The sequence below is a fragment of the Rhea pennata genome, chromosome 4 (genome assembly GCF_028389875.1).
Source record: "Rhea pennata isolate bPtePen1 chromosome 4, bPtePen1.pri, whole genome shotgun sequence".
Lineage (NCBI taxonomy): Eukaryota > Metazoa > Chordata > Aves > Rheiformes > Rheidae > Rhea > Rhea pennata.
In genome coordinates this window covers 13263457-13277676 of record NC_084666.1, presented here as the reverse complement: position 1 = coordinate 13277676, position 14220 = coordinate 13263457, and the positions used below count along the sequence as shown (strand labels likewise).

At 38.6% G+C, this 14220-nt stretch overlaps 1 protein-coding gene across 4 annotated transcripts in view; it reads right to left on the bottom strand.

Annotated features, from left to right (window-relative positions):
- Positions 1-14220, bottom strand: part of PPP2R2C (protein phosphatase 2 regulatory subunit Bgamma) — a 196779-nt gene that overhangs the window by 50397 nt on the left and 132162 nt on the right. For 3 of the 4 annotated variants that reach the window (XM_062575320.1, XM_062575323.1, XM_062575319.1), the window contains 3 exons: positions 5432-5529; positions 4646-4811; positions 254-366 (listed from right to left, as the gene is read on the bottom strand). In XM_062575320.1, coding sequence (XP_062431304.1) covers positions 254-366; positions 4646-4811; positions 5432-5529 — 377 coding nt within the window. Of the gene's footprint in view, positions 1-253; positions 367-4645; positions 4812-5431; positions 5530-7959; positions 7970-14220 lie in introns of those variants that run through there. The other variant, XM_062575321.1, reaches the window with a different exon arrangement.

Below are 14220 nucleotides of genomic sequence, written 5' to 3'. Positions count from 1 at the left end.
TGCTTGAGATAATTTTTATCAGGAAGAATAAAATTGTTGATAAAGTTGCTGAACATTTTTGTGTTGACCGCTACATGATAAAGCATTCATAACTTGAAAAATATGTGATAGATTCAAGACTGTATCAGGCAACTAAAACTCCAATCAGGATAAGTGTACATTTGCTTAAAATTAGGTACATTTTTAAATCTTTTATTGACCTGCTTCTTTGTACAGAAAAAAAAATGTATTTTGAACAAAGAGAGCAGCTTACCTGTAGTGATGTTACTGTAGAAAGATCTTTAAGTTTTCCTTCTTCATCTTTTAAGTTGTACCCCTCTGGTCTCTTATCTCTTTCAGTAATTTTCCATAGCTTGATAGTTTTATCTTTATAAGAATAGCATAATTCTGTTAGCATAAGAATTCTGAACTCAGTAGCTCACATTTCACAAAACATACCCTAAAGAAGTTTTTGCAGTTTGGCTTAGTCAAGTCTTGTGGTGAAGCTGTCTGAGTCTCCCTAATTTTGCAGGTCCAAACAATGTTCCCAGCTGAAAAGATACTCAGAAAGCACATCCCATACGCTCAAAGCGAGTCAGAGGTTGCTGGCAGAGGGCAGACTGTGCGGAGCTCATGCTCTCATACCAAACTCAGCAGTCCGCAGGTAGAACAGACCAGTTGTACATCCTCACTGCGTGAAGCTCTGGCTTCACAATTTGACCTTGTGGGGAAATAATCTTACTATTAAAGCCAGTTTTCTGTGTTATTCTTAAATAGCACAAGAAAAGCCTGGAGTAGACTGAGGGACCAGTGACAGATGGCCTGTTGTGGGAACAGGCAGTGGTTTGCAAGTGTAACATCACAAGCTCCAGCAAAGCGAAGACTGTGTGAGAGATGAAGCATTTCTCCTGCCTAAGAAGGGAAATCAGTAGGAAAAGAAACTGAGAGGAATGTGTGATAAGGGTAGGAGAGAGAAATGGGGGGGGGGGGGGGGGGGGGAATATCCCAGTCATATAGAGAATGTAATTAAATCTAAATTCTTTCCTTTTTCATTATGAGTGAAGTGTATGTATGGTAGAATAATGAGGCCTCTAGTGTAGAAAAGAGGCTATGAGCCCTACAAATAGACATTTTAAACATTTTAAATGGAGTTTCTCCTCTTTTCTACAGTAATTACAGCCACCGATTTCCCTGATGCTTGCTGTTTGCGGGCTACTCCTACTCTGGTCATGCACCCAACCTGCCAACATTAACATATCCTACACAGAAAAAACAATGTTAGCTGGAAAAATGTCAGTTCCCTGGAGAGAAAAAAAAAATCTCCAAGCTTCTAGTAGTGAAATCATGTGGTTATGGAGCAGCCAATGCCCTCCAAAGCCCCTGCACTTTAGCTGCCAACAGAGCCTTCACCAACCTCATCTCCTGCATCATCTCCTGTTCTCTCTGCCTCCCTTTCTTCACCTCTCCTTCCCCAAAGAACAAAGTGGAGCAAAATTCTTCCCCAAGTGTGTCATCCAGGTACTTCTCAAATGCTACTACAAATCATTTTAAAGGCAGGATATAGGAATCATAGGAAACAAATCACTTTCCATCTCCATAGCAACTTTAATTCAGATCTTCTGATTAAAATGAATTCACTAATTCCAATGTTTTTATGATTATGCATCTCCTAAAGATTTTGCTTTGCTAATCCTCGAGCAACAAAAATCCTACAATTGACCAGTCTGCAGAACTAGAGGATATTCCAATCTGCAACAGAGAAACTCCACTTAAATGTCCAATACATTTCATTTCTATCAATCACATTAATTAATTACTAAAAATACATAAAGGTCATGTCATGCACATGAGACTTTTGTTAGTGTAAATAGTGTATGCCTGCTTATTTATTGTAATATTTGTAAATTTCCTAAATTAATCCTAAAATATTTTACCAGAAAGAGTGTATCTTCCATTGTTAGACTTGACTGCTATTGATAAACCTATCCCTTTCTTGAGTAAAAGCTTTCGTTTATTAGTGTATCGCACATATTGGTTTTCTTCTCCTACATCTGCCTTCCAGACTTTAAAAACTCCCTAGAAATTCTAAGCACGATTATGTTCCGCAAAGTATAGAAATGTCTCTCTGAGGTTCAGTATTCATCCAGTCTCAAGGGTGTTGTGAAGTTTAAATTAATTAATGGCTGGTAAGCAGTCTCAAATGTTCAGATGAAAGGATCTGTATGGGCCAAATCCTGATCTACCTAATATAGCTCACATTAGAAAATTTCCCCAATATATTCTGCTGCAAAGGATACCAATGAATCACAATAATTTATTATCATACTACAAAATTGGTTCACTTTACAAGGCAAACCAGGAATTTGCTAACTGCAAGCACTGCAAATCTACAGTGGGATTTGAAAGCCCCTTTGGTCTCCTTCTGTGTCCATAAATTATGATGTTGCAATCAGAGCTTAGCTGATAACGAGATGGTAACATCTGAACTGGAAAGGAATCAAGACCCATTCTGGTGGTGAGAAGACCTGTGCAGAACAGCCTCAGACAAACGTCTTCCTTTAAGGGAACCAAATGTGCAGATGCAGACCAGTCGAATCTCACATATTGTGGGTGAAATTTTGATGGACTCTCCCCTCGAGCTCCCTAACACACAAATGTTTCTCCCAGTGAATTCAGTGGGCAATATCCACTCGTATCTGGGGAAAGACCATGCTCTGTAGGAGAAGTTTTATAGAATAATAGGAGGTTGTTTATTCATTCTCATTTTTCTGACCAAAATTGTGCTTTAGATCCTAACCTACCACACGGCAAGATCTCAAAAATTCCATTAAAATATCAGGCCCAGAAATAAGTATAAACCAGCAGTCAAGGAGCTTCTACAACCTGACCAATGTGAGCGTGGGTGACAGTGCACTGATTCTCTATGAAGTTGCAAGATACTATCATCCCTACTTTATAGGTGTGGAGTTGATGCACATTGCAAATGACTTCTCACAGGAAATCCATGAGAGTAAGGAACTCAACACGGGCCTTCTGTATGCTAAAATTAAAACTCTCTTCAAGAGTATACCATGAGATTAATCTCCAGATTTTTACCCTGCTGTGCTAGGAAGTTTGGAATCCTCCAGGACACGAAAAATGTTCTGGAGCCCAAAGCCAACAGCCGCAGGCTACGCCAGGGGCATCACTCCCACTCTCCTTCCCAGAAGAAGTCTGCCTAGATGCTCCAGAATTCAGAAGGAGGGAAAACAGGAGATAAAGCATTTTGCCAGATCCTAGGTTGGCTCAATGTTAGCTGAAACTGAATTAACCCATAGCAGCACTGAGACCAATTATTTTCAAGGTATCCTTTCTTCTCCCCTCCCATATTAATATTAAGCAGAAAAGTGAGGTCTATTAGGGCAATTGCAAATGCAGCATATCTAAGAACTGGGGTATATTGCTCAGTGATTCTAAAAGCAAATTTTAAAATGAAGAGGGCAAGGCTTACTTTTATAAAAGCTAATTTTGTATCATGGTCTTAGAAGAAGTAGCTTTTAGATAAAAATTACTTGATGTAGGAGGGATATTTGGAACTAGGGAGAACTGCAGAAGTAAATTTGTAACTTAGTAAACTAATTTAGTAAACTTAAATAGCTGATGAATCACTAAACGAGCACAGACTACAGCTAACTATAATATTTCATTCCAACTACTGTGACAGTACCCCCGCTTCTCCCTCCCTCTCCCCCCCAAAAATCAAAAGAAACTTTAAGGAAAACAGATTATGAAACATAAAATAATAAATTGCTATCTACTATGGATTAATGTGGGTATTATTTATTGCTGTGAAGTTTAACTACAGGTAATCACTGCTCTAAAATGTTAATTCACAGAGATGAGATTACAGTACTTTTCTATCAGTGATTCCTAATTATGCTCAGATTTTTACAAGAGTCTTTTCTGACTACAATGGCATCTAAGAATTAAACTGGATATTTTTGTCTTTTGCCTCTCCAGCAGTAATAAAGGCTGTGGGTGTCCAAGTATTTCCTAAATAATACCTGCATATCTTAGGATCTATTCAGTTTCTTCCCACTATGTCACGTCACATCTGCATATCCCTCGTTAACTACAATTTCTTTTTTTTAATCAACAGGTCTTAAGCATGTTGGAAAGATGAATCAGTGCCAAAATCCTAATATTATTCTTACTGCCTTCCTTATATAAGACTTGTGTAACTCTTCAGAACTTAAATAAAGCATTCTGATGATAATGAATGAAAAGAAAAAAAAAATCATCTCTCTCACCTACATTCATTTACTTATCTATAAAGGATAAAAATTATGACAAACATAGCAGACAAAATTCTGAATACCTAATGAAACGCCACTGCTCAGTAAGGTGATGCCATTTTCACAGTTACTTTCAGGATAGTGCTGCACGATAGCAGCAAGGGATAGCTCTCTAAACGTCTACGGAGAGTCAATAGGAAAAAGCCTATAGCTATGAATAAAATATGTAAGTAACAGATATCAGAGTCAACATGACAGCCTCAGTAAACTCTGAGGCAGGGAATCACTGAAAAAAAAATTAAAATGAACTTGGAATTTACATGTACACAGCCAGAACTAAAATGCACAAGAGGAAAATGCTGATACATCCTATATAGTCTCTTCTGTCTTACCATTTGTTGATAAAAGTGAGTGGGCTGCATTTTGCTGTGGTAACCACTTAATCTTGTTTATTTTTTCCTCTATCTCCAAGCTCTTCAAATAATCAAATTCAGGTTCATGGCTCTGGAAAGTGCTGTAAACATTATACTCCCCCTGACTGTAAGGCTCATTTTTACTCTGTAGAGAATAACAACAACAAAAACAAGTGTTTTATGATAGTAATATATTATCTTCAGTTCTTGGGTAAGATAAGCAGCATTATAAACATAGAAATATTGAAAGTGTAATTTAATTTCTGGGTTAAAGTATGGTATTGACAGATTTGTTTTTACAGAAATGAAATTTCCTGTAACTACTGAAGTAACATTTAATAATAGAAACAACTTTTAAAGAAATGTTGATTATTCAGTAAAGCTTTATACAAAAGGTACTGCAGATGGACTGACCCTTCAAGTGAAACAGAGAAGGTATCACAGCAGAGACACTGTCTTAAATGGAAAGGTTTCTCAAATAGGCAAAAGCTATTAATAAAAATATATAAATAAAACAAAAACAATCTTCTTGTTTCTTAGGTTAGCATTTTGGAGCTTTGAAGCATTTTTGTTTGGGACAGGAGGAAGAGCAAACTTCTGAATAAAAGACTCTTACCCTCTTTTACTTCCTTTCCAAAGAGGTAATACTCAGTATTTATTAAGTCTTGAGAATATAAACAAGTGTGTTGGTTAGATTTAAATAAAGTATTATAAAGAAAAATAGGCTGTGGTAAGCTATTGGGACTACAGTGGCAACTCACATACCTCAGGTTCCCTTTGGAATATAACAACCCGACCCCCCTTGTCACCAGTAGCCAGCAGCTCTCCAGTGTGGTTGAACTCGACAGTAGAAATAATATCAGCTGGAGGGAAAAAGTGAGAAAAAGGCAAATTTTAGACTGCTACTATAAGACAAAGTCATCAGAAACATCAGGCACTCCACAAAAATGCAGCAAATGAGGGATTTGGAGGAATACAGATGAATTCAGTTATCAAGTCACTTATGCAAACGGGCTGCATGCCATTAGAATCCGAGGTTGCTACACAATAAAACAAGTGCAGGTGTAAAAAGGCAGATTTGTGTTTCCAACTCATCGGTAGTTTGGGAGTGGAGCAGATCTCTGGAGAGGTTGTGCTTCAGGAGGAGCAAGCTCAGACCACTACAAAGCTTTTTTCAGCACTGGATAGAGCAGACAGCGTAGGCCTCCTGCTATTCCCTCTAGCAAGGACCAACGCAAAGGCTCAGTCCTGTTACATGTATTATTTATTCTTTACCCTTTATGAGGGTTTTAATACAGTCCTGAGCACTAGATTCCTCCTATACGTGTTTGAGCCAAGAGTGCAAAAACAATGTACATGTGGCTTGTCCTATCAAAGAGGAACAAAGGCAAAACCAGAATTGCTCACTGTGTAATTCTGGCAAGAGCCCATTCAAATCGCAGTTTTCTGCAAATCACTTCAGCACCATAAAAGTGTGTTATCAGAAGATAAAAAGATCCCTTCTTTTTTAATTGTAAAAATTTCCTTTCCCTAAGCAATTGCATCAGCTTATACAAGAAACCTCATCAAAATCAGAGGCCGGTCGTGAGAACAGAACGTTACATATCAGAATGGGGGGGGAAAGAGACTACAAAGGCAAAAGAACTGGTTCTTCTGCTTTTAGAAAAATAAATGCTGGACTCATAATCCACAGTTAATCCTATACTATTAGCATAATTCAAATTAAAATGCTTAGTGCGATAGTAAATTAAGAAGCCATCACATATACAACCACAGATATACGCAGGGTATTACTCAGAGATTGCATGTAGGAACCCTCTGTAATGATCAGTATTCAGTAATTGGAAACACGGGCCAGATTTTTTCAGACGTGTCAGTAGTTAGCAGCTCCCCTTTAAGCATTAAAAGCTGTAGTTCTCAAACAGGTTCATCATCAGTTCAAACTGAGAACAACAGGGCTGCAGTGGACTAAGCTCTTCTGAAAACCCAGCCCCAAATGAGTTCACTAAAATTCAAAGGAATTGAGATAACAAGCGGATGTACCATTTATTCAATATATTTTATGAATTAAAAACATCTGTTCCTACTATTCTTTGAACATGTTGGCAGTTGAGTGTCAGAAAGCTTCTACTGCCAGTAGCTCTTATCGTTGACACAACAATCCAAAAGCCAGATTAGTGAAAGGACATAATTCATCCTTTAAAGAAGGAAAACCTTCCCCTATTAATAATAAAGAGAAATCTCTCTTAATTTTTAAAGAAATCTTCACCATTAAATGTTGAACGCTTGTTTAAAAAAATAAGTAAAAAAGATACGCCTTTCATCGTTTTTCCCCATGCACTGCATATGTAAAGGAGGAAGGGGGAATCATACAATATGTATATAATTTTATTTTTCAGTATAAATATGAATAAAATGTCAGCTACATATACTTTGAGAGAAATGGAACATGAGGATTTACACTATTTTGGAACTGAATCTAAAACTTCTCAAAGTTAATAGCATTTGATTTTTATGTGGACTTCCACAAAATGCATATTTTATAAGCAATATCCTGAAAGCCCTAGACTCATTAGAGCACAGTAACAGTAGAGGTACTCTGCCTACGGTTGGTGATGCTCAGTGAAGCATGCTCTTTTTCTTGGGCTTGGGAGGTGGGGGGTAATCTAAAATTTGCAATTTTTGCACATAAAAATGAATTTTCCTGGCACATAAAGTTCATTTGTAATGAATGTGATTGGAAGAACATTTACTGGTTATTCTGTTCTTCTCCTGCAAAGATTCTGCTGAGGGTAGGTGGGGGCTCCTTTTTATTAAATGATACATGCATGATTTTACTCATTTAAAGCTCTGTCTTACCCAACCGTACAGGCGGAACTCCAGAAGTCTCATATTGGCAGTATTTTTAGAACGGAGACTCCTATCTTAAGTGCCCAGTCAAGCCCACATGGGGGGAAAAGGGTGGACATAGGGGGAAAGAATGAAATATATATTAAGAGTGTGTGTGTGTGTGTCTGTCTGTCTAACTCATATGCACCTTTCCCAACGGGTCATAAAAAGAACTAGACAAAAAGAGCTTTATGCAAAGTGAATGAATGGCATCAGAACTTCTCTTTTATGTATGAAAACACTTCCTAATAGCTTGCAATCCTTTCACAACTGCATGAAATACTCTCCAAATGGTCACAAAATAACACAGTGCACTTTACTGGGCATTGCTCATGCCCTCTGTAAAGTCAACTGCAGTACTTTCACAGACTTCAATGGAAACTGAACCAAGATTACAATAAAACCATTCTGCATTTTGTTATATAAAACTGTCATTGCATTTGTCACTGAAATATGGTATATAGTTAGGTGACTACTGCTTAAAAGAAAGCAATCAAAACATACATATCTGTTGGCACTGAATAATGCAATGGTTCTGAAGCAAAACTCTTTCCCAAAATGTTTCTTCCAGATGCATCTCCCCTTAGTATTAGAGAAAAACTAATTCTGAGCTGGAAACTCTTAACTATTATTTTTAAATTAACTTGTTCTGAAAAAGAGCAGAACCAATACTCCAACCTTACATGCTATGCAGCATGTTGGTAAAAAATTAGCCCTGAATTGGAAAATCATTTTTATTGATCCAGTAAGTAACAGCTGAAAACAACAGCCAAAAAAAATCTTATCTAACATATCTGTTCAGCAGGCAAACATTAGTCATGCTGTTTTCCTAAAGATTAGCCAGCCTGGATCTTTCTAAGACAGAGAAGGCAGAAAGAGAATCAATCAGCAAAGCTTTTCATACCCTTCTGCAGAACATTCCCCTACATATTTATCAGGGCTGCAGCAGCACCAGTCACTATGGTCCCATCCTGCAGATCCTTGTGCTGGAGAAGCGACCCCTACGGTGTACATTGCTGTTAACTTACAGGATTTCACCCTCTTCATAAAATGCAAATAGAGGAGCCGATGAATTTGCATGTACAGTAAGCCCTTGACAAGGGATGGCAGAGATGAAAGACTCGTTCCCTCCTCGTGCTGTAGTACCTTCCATATCTCTGCTGGCAGTGCCAAGCTTTGCACTAACAATTAGGATTATCAGAGACAGAGATAATTTACCAATTAAGAACAATTACGGGTAACCTCAACAGCCAACGGGTAAATGTTTCCAATCAGATTGCAAATCCCAACTCTTATCCAATATTCCTATTGTATCTGTAAACTCCCCATTTTGTCTATGTAGAAACATGTAAAATTTGTATTTTAAAGCGAAAAAGTTCAACATTTTCACGCAATTAAGAACTATAAGTTAGACGGTATCAAAATACAAGTGTTGATTAAGAAAGCAAAAACCTTCACAGGATGAAACTATTCGAGAGCAGTATACACTCGATCATCTGCTCTACACCCTGCAACAGCAAAATTGCTCCAGCAGCTACTACGTGTTACAGCATCTTCCCTCTAGACTACTACATATTCAACCTGGGAGATTATTCTGCAGTCAAAATCAACAGGAAACTTCTGAAATATTTCATTCCATGACTCTTAGTCAACTCTGCCCTTTTGCATCCTGTTAACTAATTCTGCTGCAGCTTCGCCATTTGTACTCTTCAAATGTGTTCAGTGGCTACGCTGTACTCAACAGCCGCTGCTCAGATATATATACTTTTCTAACAGTTCTAAGTATATCAGTGAATGTTTATGCACACCAAGGTATCTCTAGCTGTTTGCATAGCTCTTCCCCCAAATTCATCAGCACTGGTTCAGCATGGGTGCAGACAAAAGGAATTCCCCAGCAGCCATCCCTCAGACTCGCTGCAGGGTGGGACAAAACGAAGGTTGACATATTAAAAGGCCACATTTTTTTGGCCTTTAATTTACACCATCACATATTATTTGATGTCATTTTCTGGCCTTTACAGCTTTGTTTTACTGGCTTTTTATTTTAGAACTTAAGCATAATAAAATACAGACAGGTCCAAATATCTTTATAATAGTTAGAAAATCCCTGATCTATATAATGAATCTTTATAACTAGCTATTTTTGACTCTAGCATAATTGCTTATCATTTTCCATCTAGTACGTACTCAGTGAGCCTGAACAGACTTACTCATCTTTACATAATCTTCTGGTCAGAAACCTCAAGCAACTCTAAGCAAAGTTCAATTATAGTTTTCTGCACCGATTACTTTTAGTAATAATTTCTAGCCTTCTGGGCCCTTTCATTTCAAGACACTGAAATATTTTCCAAACCTTAATCTTGCTTCAGAAGCTCAGGAAAGCACTGAAAACTTCAGAACTATTTCACCCACCAGTAGAATATAAATTTGAGTGATGGGAACAGGTCAGAATTTCCTCTTGGTATTGGATCCTCTACCACCAGCATCACAGCACCGAGCCAGCCTGAGCTGACCGCCTCACCTGCTAGGCTGGGGTTTTGCTGTGTGTGCTCCCAGCGGCTAGAAGGCAATCTTGTAGTCTATGTTATTTCAACCAAGTTCTGACCTGGCCTAACCTTGGCTTGTGAAATCCAATAAAATCACAGCACAGTCTGGCATGGCTGCAAGCAGTGTTCAGTCATACTAACACAAAAGTCCCCAAGGAGCATAATCTGAAAGAAACAATAAAGCAGCTTGCAATGCAGACACAGAGAAAACAAAAGGACAAATGATAGATAAAAGATAAGGAGTATTACAGAATCCTGTACGAAGGGAAGGTCATTACAGTGAACCGTTTTGTCAGAATTTAATTTAGACTTGGTCAAAAAAAGGAGAAAAAAAATGGAAAGAAAGAGTCTATTACCCCCCCTTTTTTTAGTTAAAGCTTCAAAGGTTTCCTCCATTCGCTAGAAAACAATATGCAAAAGGGTAAGAGTCAGGTGGATCTTTCTTCTAAAATAAGCTGGCATAGACAACTTTGACAATCGCAAAGCTTCTAACTTGAAGGTGCCCACTCTATAACATGAACGTTCTGGTTCACAGCAGTGTTATTTGCAGTCTTGGATCCAGGGAGGGCACTGCATCAGAAACCAATGCTCAGATGGAAGTAAACGCAATGAAAAATCCCACACATCACCCTGTCCACATCATCTGTGTCAGGAACTTCACATTAGAAGGTAGCAAGCTAGAGAGCCAGCTCCACACTACTGGCAGATATTTTGCTTACTTGTCTACAAAATATTTGATTACCTCTCCCACCCAGCAAGACAGGGTGGGATAGAAGCCAGTACACAGCTGGGTGGCCGTTTGAGAAGTACGATAAAAGAGAGAGCATGAGACTGTGAGAAAGAGAAAGAGAGCATGGGAGACAAGGTAAGGAAATGCCAGAGTAGAAGATAGCAAAGTAGTCTGAAATGAAGGATGTATCCATCACTTTGACTCTGAACTTACCCATGATCCTTGTTAAATCACTCACTTTTTTCCCCCCTCGTGTTTATTAGAAACTGTTTATTATTGAAACACTGATGGAATTCGTATTAAAAATACTAATTATTACAAAATATTAAAGCTTTGTTCCCTGTCAGGTGTATGGACAACACAAAAGTTTTGGCCAATGCGAACTTTTAACATAAATGCTAATAGTGTAAGTGTTTCAGGGATCATGGACATAAAGTGATCGATCGATAACAGAATGAAACACAGCAAGTGGGTCTGCTACACTTCATGTTGCTGCTTTCCTAACTGACACCTTGCCTGGCTTCATTGCTAGCAAGGACAAATACATCAAGGGCAAAATCTTAAAAGCCCCATTTAATCCTATCAGGCAAGAACAGAGAATTTTATCAGTCTAAGTATGACCTTTCATCCTGAGAATAAGAATCTCCTCCTGATGTGAAATCCAAGAGTACGAAGCTGATTGCCAAACAGCACTTGGAAGGCAGATTTAAACAAGAACGCTTCACTTGGAGAGCAAAGAGAAACAGTAGTAAAAATCTTCTCCAAACCACAACTCCTCACTAGCACGGAGCAAATGCTTCCTGTTTTCCATCTTTAATTATCTAATTGGTTTTCAGAAATGTCATACTCCTGGGCCATACAGTTCAGCAGCTTGGAAAGGGGCCACTGAGCCCTTCCAGAGCAAGGAGAACTGTCAGGGCTCCGGCCCTGCAGGGCTTCACATGCCCAAGTCTCCCTGTGGCCTCAGGGACCAAAGAAAGCATCTTTCCAGGCAGAACACTTGAACATAGGTCTAGTGCTGACTCAAAGAGAAACAGAATCTCACACCCAAATCAAAAACAAACCCAAAATTTGCACCCTTTATGATGACCTACAACCGTAGCATTCTGATTTACTGCATGTAGCCTCTGGCTTTAAGACAGTTATTTTTTAAATATTTTTGTAGGTACTTATTTTAAAAGCTTAGAAAATGTATTCGAGGTTTTTTTTTAAATCGTGCTAATTTCTAGCTGTATTTCTCAGATTAAAAAATCAGGAGATAGTACTCAATTACTGAAGCACAGTCAACATGAAAAAATCTTTGCCAACGGCACAAATCTGTAAAACAGACTACCTGGTTCGGTGCTTGGTAGTGAAAAAAGACTTCACACTGAAGTCCACAGTTGAGGGAGGTGATCCTCCCTTTCTGCTCAGCCCAGTGAGGCCTCTTCTTGAGTACCGTATGCAGTTCTGGGCTCCCCAGCACAACAGAGACATGGAGCTACTGGAGAGAGTCTGGCATAGGGCTACAAAGATGATTAGGGGATTGGAGCATATCTCTTATGAGGAAAGGCTGCAAGAGCTGGGCCTGTTTAGCCTGGAGAAGAGAAGATTGAGAGGGGATCTTATCAAAGTCTACAAACACCTGAAGGGAGGGTGTCAAGATAATGGGGCCAGACTTCTCAGTGGTGCCAAGTGACAGGACAAGAGGCAACGGGGGGCACAAACTGAAACACAGGAAGTTTCACCTGAACATGAGGAAGAACTTCTTTACTATGTAGGTGACAGAGCACTGGAACAGGTGGCCCAGAGAGGTAGTAGATTCTCCTTTTCTGGAGATACCCAATACCCACCTGCATGCAATCCTGTGCAGTGTGCCCTAGGTGACCTTGCTTGAGCAGTAGGATTGGACTAGATGAACTCCAGAGGTCCCTTCCAACCTCAATCATTCTGTGACTCTGTGAATGCAAGTCACGTAAATTCCAATTTTCATAAAGTGACCCCCACTTTTATGCCTGATTTAAAGTCTCAAAGTCCTAATTTCATTAGTTCTGGCACCCACAATCCTCCAGTAGAGTAAAAGGCTTCTGAAAAGAGGCAAGAGATGCTTGACCTCAAGCCCACTGAAGTAAATGGAAAGTTTTCCTCTACTTCAGTGGTAAATAAGGTCAAGGAACATTTGTCAGACGCAGCGTAGCTGAAAATTAGGACACACTTCTCAAAATTTGGCTACAGTCTATATGCACTTCAGTTTCCTTATGTTCAAGGTGGCCTACTTAGATCAGCAGGACTTTGCAAAGCTTCAGTCATTACTTCCGCAGAACACTTAATTAAGACTACTGCTAGTCTTGCTCGCAGTACTTACTCGCAAAGTCCACTGCTAGACTCTGGAAAACTTCTGCCTTCATTATGTGAAATATCTATGGACTGATAAAAAGCTTACTAAAATTCCTATTCTCCCTCCATCCTATTCAAATTGAAAAAACAGGAAACTGGCTAGAAAAGCTCTTTTTCTTAGGTAATTCTAAATCGTTCAGCAAAACTGCTCATAGCTATTATAAGCAATACTTAAATGTAACATAACACTGAAGCTCTATCTGTATGTTAGCTTAAACATATCCAGAAAAACTTCAACTGCACACCACCCAGAAAAGCTCCTCCATAACTAACACTGTGTAACACATGCTAGCAACTCATTCTTTAGAGATTTTTGGAAAAAAATGCAGCTGGGCATTTCTTTCTTTCTGTGTTTGCTTTCAAAAGAGGAAGTCTTGCTTGTGGCAGCTAAGGATTCAGCAACAGGCTTAAAACACGTCGTTTTGTAAACATTACTACAATTAGAAAACGTGCCAGTTCGTTCCTCTTACCAACTAACACTGAAGAGCAAAAGGAAAAGAAAATTGCTACGGGCATCATATTCTCTATTTATAATTTCCAGAGCTGGATTTAAACACAGTCACAGAATGAAGCTTGCCTGAGCTGGGAGCTCCTGCTCAACCCCATGTTATTTCACACTAAGAAGCTGCACTGCCTGGCTGCCAGCAAAAGACAGATTAGAAATGGTGCTGCCAAGTGTTAAAAATGCTAGGCAACCGAGTTTTATTGGAAGCATAGAAAGACCTTGAACCTATTCCCTCGTTTTTGAAGCAAACAAATCCCCAAAAAAGGAAAGCATAAAAAGCATTAAAACCCTTTTTGCTACCACAAATGATTTTGTGAATAATAAATGCAATGATGGTCTACAACAAGCAAACATGAACTTTTGTTATAAGAGCTATTACAAAACCAGGACAAAAATAAAAATATATTTAGGACTTCAAAGGAAAATTATTAATTTAAAATATATCCAAAGGTAATGAAAAAATATCTAAAATTTAAAATCCAATATTGAATAACCACATTCAATACAA